Source organism: Esox lucius, chromosome 7 (assembly GCF_011004845.1).
Source record: "Esox lucius isolate fEsoLuc1 chromosome 7, fEsoLuc1.pri, whole genome shotgun sequence".
Taxonomy (NCBI): domain Eukaryota; kingdom Metazoa; phylum Chordata; class Actinopteri; order Esociformes; family Esocidae; genus Esox; species Esox lucius.
In genome coordinates, this window is record NC_047575.1 from 19,675,318 (window position 1) to 19,689,448 (window position 14,131).

Below are 14,131 nucleotides of genomic sequence, written 5' to 3' on the forward strand. Positions count from 1 at the left end.
GCCGGCTGACATTCATTGACCAGGTTTTTTCCTAACCTCTTCCCTACAACCTCTGACCCCATTCCCCCGCACATCCACCTTCCAAATCGATACATGAATGGAGGCTAGCACCAGAAACTAGGTGGAAGGTTAGTCTTATTTTTTTATTGACCCCGACAGCAGTTTTCTGCAATGAATCAGACGTGTGCTAGTACTTGTAGTACTGGGTCCTAATGAGAACAGCAGAGCAGGGCGTGCCAAGTTACAGAAGGGGTTGTTCCTTTCTTTTTCAGACAGACAGAATCACAGCCTGACCATGTTTTCTATCTATCCGTCTCTCTCTTTCACCCCTGTTAGATGGTGATACTAGGGGAGAAAGTGCTGTATGGTGCTATTATCCCAAACACCTAAACACTAATCTATGCCTAAACCTAAATTACATTTAAATGTCCCCCCAATGTTGAATTGTCCTAGTTATATTATCCTTGAGGGGATGTTTGGTCCTCACAAGTATAATATAACAAGGACATGCACACACACTCACAGACACACAGACACTAACCTTCAAACAATCCTCTGCATTCCTTTACACTCAGATTTTTTCACCAAACATCATTTTCAAATAAGATGAACTTAGACGTGCTATAAATGATACGGCCTTGTGTAAATTTTAATTGCTTTCATTTTCCTTTCATTTTCTTTTTCTAAAATCTTAATATATCGTACAGTTTATTGTATGCGAAGGAATTAACAGAAATTAGTATCTTAATTCAAAGAGACAATCTCAGAGTCCCAGATAACCAATGTTGGCGATGTTACTGAAATAAAAACAAAGGGAAACAGGGACCTTGGTTTACGTGCATACATCTGGCGCCATCTGGCGGGTACAACATCCGCAGTAACTGTATATATCGTGGTGTTTGGTACTGCGTTGTTTTTGTTCATTCGGAAATTATTTTCGTTTTTAAAATTAAATGAAGTGATGGTGGTATCCAGAATCATGGCAATTGGCATTAATATGATCTATAATATTGGTATGCAATATAAATCAGTCTTTCCATGCAAACCAACAAATCGTATCCATTGATTATAAAAAGAAACGTAAACATTTGTTAATGGTCTTTTAATCATCGTATTGAACATACCTATGCCGATCGAATATGCAATTACACGCATGCGCGTAGGACCTACTTTCGCTGTATTATGACCCTTCTAACATTAGATTGGAGAGGCTTGGGAATTCCCCAGGACAACTCCTTTAGCGAGACGCATTGACCTGTAAACAACGTTGCACGGTAACATTTATTTTACTCTATAAGTAACACTTTCAAAGATAAACTTTGATGATATCAGTTAGGTGAAGCTCCCTGTGCTGTTTTCTAGCCTGGTCCTAGCTCATTTAGCCAGCTAACTAACTTAGCTAGTACTGTACAGAGGTAGATAGATAGATAGCTAAATGCTAGGATATCATCAGTTGCCAGCTTGACAGTTAGCTTGATACTTAGCCTGCTACGTGGATTTAACAAACTGTCTCTGGTTACTTAATGCAAATATTCTTCGATTTTAACCATACACTGTTGATATAATTGCAGAGGAGTCTGTAAAAAGAGCATAGCTAGCTAGCTAGCAACAGCTTTCGTAATGGCTGGTATTCAGCCCAGGTGCGATTCTGCAAAGCAGCTTGCACCACATAAACTTGGCTTCGGGATCGACAAACACGAAACTCTGGGCACTTCTTCACCGGACGATTGGTGTGACAGTGGGTTAGAGTGTCTGAGTGGACCAGCGCTGAGCCTGGATGACCACTTCAACAATGAAACATCCCAAACCTGGATGCCCAGGTCCCCTACTCACACGGCCTCTTACCCCTCAACGGATGACACTGACAAGCACCCTATGGACTGCAGTTCAGTAGGGTGTGGTGAGAGGTTGGACTCAGCTATAGGGGACTCAATTACAGATGAAACAATGGGGAGTATATCACAAGGCCTTGGGACAATGCACTTGAATGAACCGGTTATCACTGACCTGGTGGATGGCAGTGGGTGGCAGGCAGCACTGAGCCCAGAGGAGGAGAGACGGAGGAGAGAGGAGACGTTTAACACACTGAACTTTGTGTCTGAAGATGGTGACACGTGAGTTGGCACTACTTGCTCTTACTTCAGGTAATAAGGAACAGTTTTCTGGCTATTTGTCATTCCAGTCTCCTTTGGTCATAGGGCTCTTCACTTGGCTCTTATCCACGAGCACTTGGCCTTTGTACAGTACTTACTCGGGGTGATCGCACTCGACCCAAGCTGGGTGCCATACCTGGACATCCAGAACCACTTAGGACAGGTGAGGAAGCGCAGGGGGCGGTCTGTTACTGTTGTGAGATCAGCCACAACAGCACATGGGGATTTATTAACGTACGTCCACCTTTCCACTTCTGTCTGTTTTTCCTCCTCTTCCTCCTTACCCTGTCTCTGCGTGCTTGTGTCAGACTGCCCTCCACTTGGCTGTGATAGTGGACCAGCCCCAGTGTGTTCGAGGGCTGCTGTGGGGTGGTGCTGGTGCGGAGATCCAGGAGAGGGGAGGCAACACCCCACTGCACCTGGCTGTCCGAGAGCTGCGGAGGGACTGTGTACGAGAGATCACCTCCAACTGCCAGAGCACAGACTACCTCCACATCTCCAACTACTCAGGTACACAGGGACCACACTGAGCCGGTCATGGTGCGCTATGCCCCCGCAGTCTTCTCACCCACTTACGGCTTTACCCTTTCTAAGCTTTGCGCGCTGTCACGATCGTGTCTTTATTTCTCTGTTTTGTCATGTCCCCTCCCTGTGTCGTAGGGGTGAGTGCGCTGCATTTGGCAGTACAGAGGGGCAAGGAGGACATAATCAGTATGCTGATTGAAGCAGGAGCCGATGTCAATCAGAGAGTGAGTAGACCATGGTGGTCGGTGTGTTAGACCGTGCCCCGCCCGACTCCTCCGTGCCCCGCCCGACTCCACCGTGCCCCGCCCGACTCCACCGTGCCCCGCACGACTCCACCATGCCCCGCCCGACTCCTCCATGCCCCGCCTGAGTGCTTGATTAACTGAACAAGACAATGACCCATAAAGGTTATGACGGTCCCCTGTTCCCTCTGTCTCCTCCAGGACCTGGGCTCCGGCCGCTCTCCTCTACACTGGGCCGTGGAGTCCCAGAGCCCCACGGTGGTGCAGCTACTGCTGCAGGGGGGAGCTAATGTAGAGCAGCCCTCCTACGCCGGCCACACAGCCCTCTACTGTGCCCTGCACCGGCCCAACAAGGAGGTACAGGCCCTGCTCAAAGCCGGAGGGGCCTCTGATGTACAGGCCCTGGATGATGATGAAGACGAGGAGGAAGAGAGGGAGAGTGAAGAGGTGAGGGGGTATGGCGGAGCGTTAGAGTTTCTTTACTTGTCTGTTTTATTCAAATGGCACAGAATGTGCATTGTAGCTATAAGTGTTATTATTGGGTTTATATGAAGCCTTTATATTGACTGACTCTGCTGTTGTTTTTGTGTTTCCCTCCTGTAGGAAGAGTTTGACGACGTTGTTATCAATGGACAACGAGTGACCTAACTGTGACCATGGTCACTGGGCCACGTGGGGTCCTGGCGCTGCTGTTGGGCTAAGAGATAGATGTGCTTTTGTGTTGGTGTGTTTTGGTTCCCGTATGTACAGTGTGTGTGGTTCTTGTATGTATGCACAGTATGTGTATGGTTCCTGTATGTACAGGTAAGCCCAAAAGTATTCATACCCATGCCAAATTTTGAGCTATAGTGAATTTTTATTTGACTAATAGGTTTCTTCTGGCTGGAAATGACATAAACAAGTGATAAAACACGGTAAGACATTGTGCTGGAGATAGTAATAGTTACGTTACTCATTTGTATCTGTTTTTTTGCAGATCTTTATGAAAAATGCTATTTCCAACATTATTCATACCCCTTGAAATTGTTGTAAATTTGAGAAAATGCACGTTTCTATACCATTTACAATGGTCTTGTAATTTCCACCACGAGAGAGCATTCTAATCACCTATAAATTGAGAACAGCGGAACAGCAGTAGTTCTCTAGTCAGTTACTAGTCAACTGCAAGTCATGGCTAAAAACAGAAATGGTTACGTTATTCATTTGTGTCTCCAGCGCAATGTCTTACCGTGTTTTGTCACTTGTTTATGTCATTTCCAGCCAGAAGAAACCTATTGGTCAAATAAAAATTCATTGTAGCTCAGAATTTGGCATGGGTATGAATACATTTGAGCTGAACTGTGTGTGTGTGTGTGTGTGTGTGTGTGTGTGTGTGTGTGCGTGTGCGCCTCCAGATTGTATATAGCAATGCTGCTGAGGAGCTCCAGTTCTCTACCCGGTCAGGAATTAAGTAATTAGATAGAACTGATCTCCATTGTTCCTGGTTAGTTTAGTTGCAATACATTGCCAGCTAATGATTGAGTGTCTGAAGCTCAGCTTGCCAAGACTAGTGCTGCTTACCCTACAATGGGAGAATGATCCAACCATGGACTCAGCTGTGTTCACTCAAACTCTGATCATAGCAACATCTCTTGTGCTTGTCCCATCCACCTAGATCCTAGAACCCCTGGTTGGGAACCACTGAGATTCTAGAGTGCCGTCAGGAAAAGTTTTAACATTAAAATACCCAGTAATACAGTGATACTTCAGTGGTTGGGTGGTTTTAAGAGCTAGATTTGCAGCTTGATTAGGTTCTCAGATTACTTCTAAGATGACTAGCTATTGTAAAGAGATACATATAACTGGTTTTGGGGACTTTTTATTTTCCTTTTCATTCTGTATGTTTAAATGGCATATCACTTTGATATCCTCATTAGTCTCTGATGCCTGGCTTTAACGGAATGTATTTTCTTTTTCATCATAATGCAAATCTGAAATGAAGGCAGACATCGGCATTAGGTTATAGTTCCACTGTTTGTCTCAGGCATGTTTTATTGGTTTTATATGACCCAGAGAGGAACTCCAGCTTTATGATGAAACTATTCAGAACTACATACTCTGCAGTCATGATAAAACTATTCAGTACTACATAGTCTGTCATGTAACGGTTGCCTGGCTACTCAAACACTTTGATCAAGCCCAATCTCTACACTGTCCCCACCTATGCTAGTTTTTTCTAATAATAAAAAAAGTACTGAGTACTGAGCCCAATAGTGTTGCTCTAAACCAACGTTCAAAAGTTTGGGGTCACTTAGAAATATTAAGAAATGAGTTTGAATAGGAAATATAGCGATTGACAAGGTCAGAAATTATGATTTTTAATTGAAATAAGTGTCCTTCCAAAAAATCCTCCATTTGCAGCAGTTACAGCCTTGTAGACCTTTGGCATTGTAGTTGGCAATTAATTGAGGTTATCTGAAGAGATTTTACCCCATGCTTCTTGAAGCATCTCCTACAAGTTGGATTGGCTTGATGGGCACTTCTTAGATACCATACGGTCAAGCTGCTCCCACAACAGCTCAATAGGGTGGCCACTCCATTATAGATGGAATACCAGCTGACTGCTTCTTCCCTAAATAGTTCTTGCATAGTTTGGAGCTGTGCTTTGGGTCATTGTCCTGCTGTAGTAGGCTCCAACCAAGCGCTGTACACGGGGAATGGCATGACATTGCAAAATTGAGTGAAAGCCTTCCTTCTTCAAGATCCCATTTACCCTGTACAAATCTCCCACTTTACCACCACCAAAGCACCCTCAGAACATCACATTGCCTCCACCATGCTTGAAAGATGGTGTCAAGCACCCCTCCAGCATCTTTTCATTTGGTCTGCATCTTTCAAATGTCATTTTTTGTGATTTGAACACCACATATTTAGATTTTTTCCAATCTTCCTGTCTGTGTTCTTTTGCCCATCTTAATGTTTCCTTTTTATTGGCCATTCTAAGATTTGGCTTTTTCCTTGCAAGTCTGCCTAGACGTAATCTGCCTCTTTACTGTTGACGTAGAAAACTGTGTTTTCTGGGTACTATTTAATGAAGCTACCAGTTGCCAATTGAGGGCCTGTGAGGTGTCTCTTTTTCAAACTAGATACTAATGTATTGTCCTCTTGCTCATTTGTGCTCCGAGGCTTCCCACACTTTCTATTTTGGTTAGAACCAGTTTGTGCTGTTTTGTGAAGTGAGTAGTTCAGTGTTGTACAAGATTTTAATTTTCTTGGCAATTTCTTGCATGGAATAGCCATCATATTTCAGAACAAGAGTAGACTGACTATTTTCAGAAGTTCTTTGTTTCTGGACATTTTGAGCCTGTAATCCAACCCACAGTTGCTGATGCCCCAGATACTCAACTAGTCTAAAGGACCATTTTATTGCTCCTTTGATCAGCACAGCAGGTTGCTAAACATAATTGCAAAAGAGTTTTGTAATGATCAATGAGCCTTTTAAAATGATAAACTTGGATTAGCAAACACAACGTTCCATTGGAACAGAGGACTGTTGATTGCTGATAATAGGCCTCTGTATGCTTATGTAGATATTCCATTGAAAAACAGCTGTTTCCAGCTAAAATAGTAATTTACAATATTAATAAAGACTGCACTATATATCTGATCAATTAGATGTTCAAAAACTAGGACATTTCTAAGTGACCCCAAATCTTTGAACAGTGGTGTATGTTGGACCCCAGGGCATTGCTGATATGCTGCAAACATTTGGCCTTAATGGCAGAGTTATGCAGTGTCACTTGGGGGCTTCCAATACTATTTCTAAGATGCAAAAACATTTGGACCACTCTAGTCCCAGAAGCAACATTAAGGCAAAAATCATCGCCTTTGCTACTCTAATATGAAGCAATTGCTGATTAGTTTAGTTTGAGTCCCCAGGCGACTTCAGCAATTTAATTTCAACTGTTAGTTATATTTGTAATATCGCCTGGACGTGGTAGTTTCACATCTACAGATTCTAACTGTAAAGCTGGAATCCCAAGTAGTTAAATTGACTCACTAATTTGTGATTAAGCAATGAACTACAGTGACAACATGTTTAATGACATCACTGTGTGCCCCACAGAATACCAGCATATGTTGTGCTCCCCAGATCAGCTTCATCAACAATATAAATAGCTGTTGGGTGGACAGTGAAGCAGTTCCCCCTTTGGATTCCATTAAATTTACAAGGCTATAAATAGAGATGTGGGTTGTGGATGAAGGATTGAATATGTGGACACCGGAATATGTGATTGTATATAAATTATGCATGCCAAAGTAATTAGTAAACATGGGATGGAAGGAATGATAAAAACCCATTACATTAGTACTAAATCGTTTTTTGTTTCAAGTTGAAAGAAATGTATGTGGAACATTGTTTGAGAACCTCTAAGTCTACATGAATGTAGATTTGTTGGACCACTGGATCACTGAAGTAGAGGGTGATGTGACTATTTCACCAGTGGATTTTCCCCAGAATTTGCTTTAACCCGGGCCTGACTAACATCCAGCAGTGGTGTCCTCATTGTCACCATTTGATGTACAGTTAGTAGACTGAGATACAAGAGGAAAACAGGCATCCTCCAAAACAAGGGTTGGTGTCCCCTGGACTAAAATAATTTGGTGTATATTTGCTTTGTGTATTTTGACTTATTTTTATATTCTTTTGATGGAGGACGTATTGGTGATTTGACAGGCAAGGATGCCTCTGTGTTTGTTAGTCAGCAGGAGCATGCTGTCTACGATTGTTGTAATCAAACCTGTAAATTAAAAACAGTATTAAAAGAGGATATGTTGTGTCTGCTGTTTATTTTCCTGGAGCACTCAGTCGTGTAGAATTTGTACAGAAGTTGTAGCCAAGCTTTGCCTCCATGCACTGCCTTGGAGCAGATTGCACACAGTGCTGTTACAGCATTCAGGAGACAATCCTACATAATTATGTTGGTTTAATTTCATTGCAAATAGTTTGTAGTTTCTCTTTCATTTTGTTTCCTTGTTTTTTTTGGTCAAAAATAAGTGTTCATCTGTAGGCTAGGTGACATGACCCATGTGTCTACACAGCAAGGAAGAGATGCTGTCAGACTCTCAATACTGTCCCAAAGACAGATTCCAAACAATAACTTTATGGCACTCTTTGGTGTTCATCATGTGATTCTAACTACAGGTGGGCATAGGTTAGTAATTTACCACATAAAAGCAAATGTTTTTTGGGGATGAAACATTTTTGACCAATACATGTGGTCCTGGAGATGAGCACTAGCTTATGTTTAATTCACCCTTTAAACATTTAATTAGTGAATTTAGGAACAGATGGAATGGCCTTTAATCTGTGAAGATGTTGCTGTGCCCTCCTGACACCCTTTCAACTCAGCAAAGATGTCTGCACAGGTGTAAGGGGTCTCGCCTGTCTGGGTCCTCGTGGCATTTCAGATTATACTGTCCCCGAATTGCTTCCCACTCAGGCCAGACCAGAATCTTATTATAGCTCATGTAGTAATTGGTCAGGGATGTCTGGGAAGCAAAGGTTTGGACAGTGGAGTTCAGGAAAGGCACTGCAACTAGTTTTGCTGAGAAAGTCAGCCAGTTGGTAGCTCTTACCAGTCAGGACAGCAGTGGGTTAGCCTATAAGAGGGATCTTTTCTGTTTTTCTGCTTTAGGTGGGTGGGTGTCTCGCCCTCTCAGCTGTGTTTGGGCTGGATGAGGAGATGCGAGGGGCAAATACACCTCACTTGGCCCTCACAGAGACTGGCAGCTGATGTTATGTTCCTAATCTGACCCCTCTTAAAAAAGTGAAAAAAAGGATAAACGCAACACTTTTGTTTTTGACCCCATTTATCATGAGCTGAACTCAAAGATCTAAGACTTTCTCTGTACACAAAAGGCCTATTTCTCTCAAATATTGTTCACAAATCTGTCTAAATCTGTGTTAGTGAGCACTTCTCCTTTGCAGAGATAATCCATCCACCTCACAGGTGTGGCCTATCAAGATGCTGATTAGACAGCATGATTATTGCACAGGTGTACTTTAGGCTTGCCATAATAAAAGGCAACTCTAAAATGTGCACTTCCATCACACAGCACAATGCCACAGATGTCACAGGTTTTGAGGGAACGTGCAATTGGCATGCTGACTGCAGGAATGTCCACCAGAGCTGTTGCCTGTGAATTGAATGTTCATTTCCCTACTGTAAGCCTTCTCCAATGGCGTTTCATAGAGAGTCTTTGATCTTTGAGTTCAGCTCATGATAAATGGGGGCAAAAACAAAATTGTTGCATTTATAATTTTGTTTAGTGTATTTTTCTTTAATCATGTACAGCAAAACGTTTCTACTAAATCGTCATCCACATCAAGTCTCCTGTCATGCTGTCCTTCAGATGTCTAGAATATTTGAGACTACTGGACTGTCAGCCTTCAGAAAAATATATAATTGTTGGAAATCCTGGCAACAGTCTCAACCACTTGATGTTCTTGCATGTTTGAAAATAAATGGAAAAACTGTACCAAATAAACACATTTACTTTGTCTATTAGTTGGTTTGCAGGGGACCCCTTATCACCAGAGTGATTGTTCATCTCCCTACTCACTTCCCTGTGTATGCTGCTCAGGTACTACTCATCCATGCAGATAACCACCTCCATGTCCTGGAGTCACTGTTTTAGTGCAACCTTCAAATTCTTTAGGCACAAACCTTTGCAGGGACACATACTTCACCACCTCCACCGCTGTCCTCTTAGGCAGAAGCTGTCTTCCTCTCAGACAGCACTTAAATTGCACTGCTTGCACGGTTCTGCCCTGACTTAGCTCCACAGACTGGCCCTCAGTATCTCACAATCTAGTCTGGCTCCCCTGAATGGAATAGTTTATCTTCAATCTCGCTAGCAATTGCTCAATTCTTATGATTATTCCTAGGAAGTTAGCAGATACTAGTAAGCCTATTACTGGCTAATAAACTGTTAAAATGGCCAGTGGCAAAAGCAATACAGTTCATAGACACTGTGGTGGAGGTAAAGTTAATAAGAAATGTTAGTTTAACACAATCCTCAATGGAGTCTAGTGACTGCTGAAATGTGTAATGCCGTGGCGTACTGGTTAAAGACAGTGCCTCATGTGGAAGACCTAAGTTCGAATGTATTGAGAGCAACAACATTTATTAATTATTTCTGGTAGATTCCACAATTCTCTCATCTTTTCACTTGATGAAAAAGTTAGTTATCGTAGCCTTTATTCATAGTTATTGTATAAATGTCATTCACGAATGAAAGAAAAAAGTATGTTTTTATGCCATGAAATGTAAAAACTTTGGCAGACTCGCTAGTTGCTCAATTATTATGACTATACCGGTAAGTTAGTAGATACCGTTAAAGCTTATTACTGGCTAATACGCTGTTAAAACGTCCAGTGGCTAACGCAATACATCGCTATTTGTGGTGGAGGTAAACTTAGTAAGAAATGTTAGTCAATTTAACTGTCAGTGTCATTCACAAATGGCCAATTAACTATTAAAAGATGATTTGTTCAGAATAGAGACAAGGGACTATACTGACACCCGGTAGATGTACAGCTTTGTGGTGTAGTGGTTAACGACATAGCCTTTCACGTGGGCGAGCCACGTGAATAGAATTTAACATTACCGTATTATTGGTTGTATTTTCTGACTAGAATATTACCAGAGAGTTGAGAAGGAGCAAGGATCTTTGATATTACTGTACTGAAATCGCATCCAGCTAGCTAGGCTATGTGTACTGCACCAGCCGGTGTTCACCCAGCAAACTGAGACTTGATAAGTCATATTCTATAACACTGACTTAGATTACAACTGACTAAAGAATGCTATTGTAGAAATAAAGCAAATATTACTGGTATAACATTGGCCAGCTAATTATATATTTATATAAATAGAAGACGGTATTATCAGTTGGGCAGTACTAGCTTAGCTAGTAACTTAGTATTTTGGTGGTAGCTTCACTATTTCCAGAATCAAGTAACTTTTCAGTAGTAGTAACTCCTTTATTTACCAAGTAGCTTGGCCACACAAGCTACTTTTCTTGTCATGTGAAATTAGCACAACTTAAAGTAGCTTCCTATGTAATGAACTAGCCTACTGCTGTGTTTGTGTTACTTAGCTTGCTACATTTGACTGGGTGGTAGCTTTTGTGTAGTGAAGCTTTATTCATGACAGAGTAACTAATAGCTTTGCTCACTGCAATTTCCAAGTAACTTGCCCAACACTGTGTATTATTCACGTGTAATTCACCCTAACAAAAGTAAGTTACCTCCCATGTCTCATACCCACCCCACTTAAAATAAAGGCAACAGAACATCTGATAGTAGAAAGCTTATTATTTAGTTCAGCGGTATGTGCTCACCTACAGGTTCAGCCAAGATCACTTGGAGCTCCTATTTAAATCAATCAGGGCGTCAGGTAGGGTTGGTGTTCTTTTAATTAAAATTTTGAAAATATACCTAATGAATATCTTTATGTCTTGTGAGTAATGTATGTATTGTGTGCCTGTTTTCCATATAAGGAGGCTGGAATAACAATCCATCGGCACTTCCAGGCCATCTTCCGCCGCCTGATGGTTCGGTGTGGTGTCTCACCTGTGTAAAGCACTATATAAATATAATGTATTTTTTTAAATTATTATTTTAATAAGGTGCTGAGTGCTGCAGAGAGGGTGATCCGCCAAGCTTCACCAATGCCAGCTCCTAAGGTGTCGACATTCACAGACATCGTCCGGGAGGAGATTGGAACAGAGGATGTTTTTCTGCTTGGGGAACACACTGAGGAGACTCAGTTTGGCATCGACAACCATCGTTCTGACTTGTTGTCATTGGTTGTGTCTGTGTTTCTCAAAATAAGGCTGCACCACATTACCAAACTCACCTCTCTTGAACTGCAGAAAGGGAGCACGAGGAAGAACTGTCCTCTTTCAGGGGTTTTAGAGCGTGTGCATGTGAGTGGTTCCACGACAATTCAAGACTTTAATCCTAAATTCCAGCATCCCAAAACTAATTCTAAGCTTTATATCTGTACTTTTACCTTACTCATCACACATAGTATCTTTATGTCATATCTGTCATCATTCTGACAAGATTAACACTGAAACTGAAAGTAATGGCTTAAAACTGCCTGAAAACAGTGGTCTGTCACATTTTATGTGAATACTGCTGTAAGTGTTGGTGGGTCTGTAAATACCTCTGTTTGTTTGTGTTTCATGAACTCTAGCCTCATGGTGTGTGTCTCCAGGAATCCAAATGTTGGTCTCCTTTGCCTTACACTGGGTGTGTGAGCTTGTGTATAATGAAGTTTATCTTTACATTATGTCCTTGTGTTTGTGATTGTCTTAGCCCTGATCTCTTTCCCTCTGGGTTCTGAAAAGCACTTGTAACTGTGTTTTGAAAATTGCTACATTAATTAAGTTTGCAGACTTTTCAAGGGAGTTTCAACAAAGTAATTGTGCAGTTTAAATCAAAACTGTCACTTTTCATTTCATCCTGCTATTTTAGACTGGGACCCATGTGTGTATGTTGAGATGGGGGCTGTGAAATGAGAGAGAGAGAAATATGTATTTCTGACTTTACTGCCACTATTTACACATTAGGTGTTTCAATCGGAATGATAGTCAAACTGGAAATGTTCCTGCTTTTCTCCCTTTTTGGGGATTATGTTCACAGTTTTGATGAATATAAAACTATGAATATTAAAATACGCCGAACCATGTGTCCTGTATCATAGCTACATGTATGACCTTTGCAGCAAAAAAACCCGCGTGAAAATCAGTAAGGTATTCACTGAGGTATGATTAATTAAATGCGCTGACAGCTCGTTTCACCTGCCAAAACAGATTACATTGAGTGGAGTGGCGGACCGGTCCAAGATGGCGGTCCCACGGCTCGTCAGCGCCAGTAGGCAGTAGCGGTCGATGCGGCGTCTACTCTTTATTATGTCTATGCTTGTGGGTGTGTCTTTTGGCGAACTAGCACCAGGAAAGCTGTGTATTAAGGTTTTAGAATAGGACATTATATGAAGGAATGTCAGATTATTACAATAGTTAAAATTGGAATAGAAACATATTTTAATTAAGTTTTACATTTTATATATCTCTACTCAATTCATATGCCTGATTGATGTAATTCTTACAACCTGCAATGCTAGCTAGCAAACCAGCTTGCTAGATTAGGTAGCTACCAGCAGGGGCGTAGCACAACATCCTGGGCCCTTTACATAGACAGTCCTGATGGGCCCCCCATTCTTTTTTTAATAATAATAATCAGGCCTCTGTACACATGCTGTCTTCACTCCCATCATCCTCAATCACATCTTCTCTATCATCTTTCTCTATGAAGGATACATTTGATATTAACCTCTTATCCTAATTGTAATGTTATATAATAAAATACATTAAGATATTAGTGTTACTTAACACATTTCAGTCAAAATGGCTAAACATGGTTTGTTTTAATATTGATATAAGCTCACCTTGTATCAAATCCAAAGAGGAGGCTGAGGGGTCTGTTGCTACTCCAGTCCCTGCTGTGACAGTTTCTGAAACTGAGGGCCATGTGTTTCACAATGTTAACATCAGCTTCTACTGAATCTGACATAACTATAATGTTGACATGATATGTACGTACTGATTAGCTACCAAGCTACCTATAACACTGTTTAGCCTATTAATTATTATAGACATTATAGCCTATTAATTTAAAATTAAACATGTTTCAAATTAGACTATTATAATGGTGTGTTGTATGCAAACAGCATTGTTAGTGTAGTTTATTTATTTAGCCTTTACCTCAGATTACACGTATAACCAAATTATCATTTGAAAGTGTATGTTCTGCTCTTCATATGGGTTGTCTCAGTCCGTTTTTAGCACTAACGGTCACAGAGATATTCAAGTAGTTTAGCACAATTTCGTTTTCTAGTTTGTGCTCACCTTTCTTTGAAAAGAAGTCAGTCAGCAAGTCAGTCAGCACTCCAAGTCTTCACCAGATGCTCAACTGAACTAAACAGAATGCGTGCAGGTGGACTAAACCATTTGGCGCATTAGCAAAGGGTGGGTGAGACCTTAGATAGTCTTTTTTGTATACAAAATGTAGTCAGTCAATCAACCGAGTTATTCAGCCAATACACTTTACATTTCATCTGACATGCATTATGAAATGTTATTAGGAAATGAAAATAT

General features: G+C 41.3%; 1 protein-coding gene across 1 annotated transcript; it reads left to right on the forward strand.

Moving 5' to 3' along the window:
* Window positions 1–1,152: 1,152 nt before the first annotated feature.
* On the forward strand, window positions 1,153–4,068 carry nfkbib (nuclear factor of kappa light polypeptide gene enhancer in B-cells inhibitor, beta). The gene is made up of 7 exons (XM_010864652.4): window positions 1,153–1,274; window positions 1,572–2,114; window positions 2,199–2,316; window positions 2,462–2,663; window positions 2,814–2,902; window positions 3,122–3,367; window positions 3,524–4,068. Exons 2-7 carry the CDS (start codon window positions 1,621–1,623, stop codon window positions 3,566–3,568), a joined length of 1,194 nt encoding a protein of 397 aa, XP_010862954.1. The 5' UTR covers window positions 1,153–1,274; window positions 1,572–1,620; the 3' UTR covers window positions 3,569–4,068.
* The last annotated feature ends 10,063 nt before the right edge of the window (window positions 4,069–14,131 follow it).

Coding starts and splice junctions, on each gene's coding strand:
- nfkbib (XM_010864652.4), top strand. CDS start 1,621: ATGGCTGGTATTCAGCCCAGGTGCGATTCTGCAAAGCAGCTTGCACCA. Junction 2,317..2,461: donor TCCAGAACCACTTAGGACAG/GTGAGGAAGCGC, acceptor TGCTTGTGTCAG/ACTGCCCTCCACTTGGCTGT. Junction 3,368..3,523: donor AAGAGAGGGAGAGTGAAGAG/GTGAGGGGGTAT, acceptor TCCCTCCTGTAG/GAAGAGTTTGACGACGTTGT.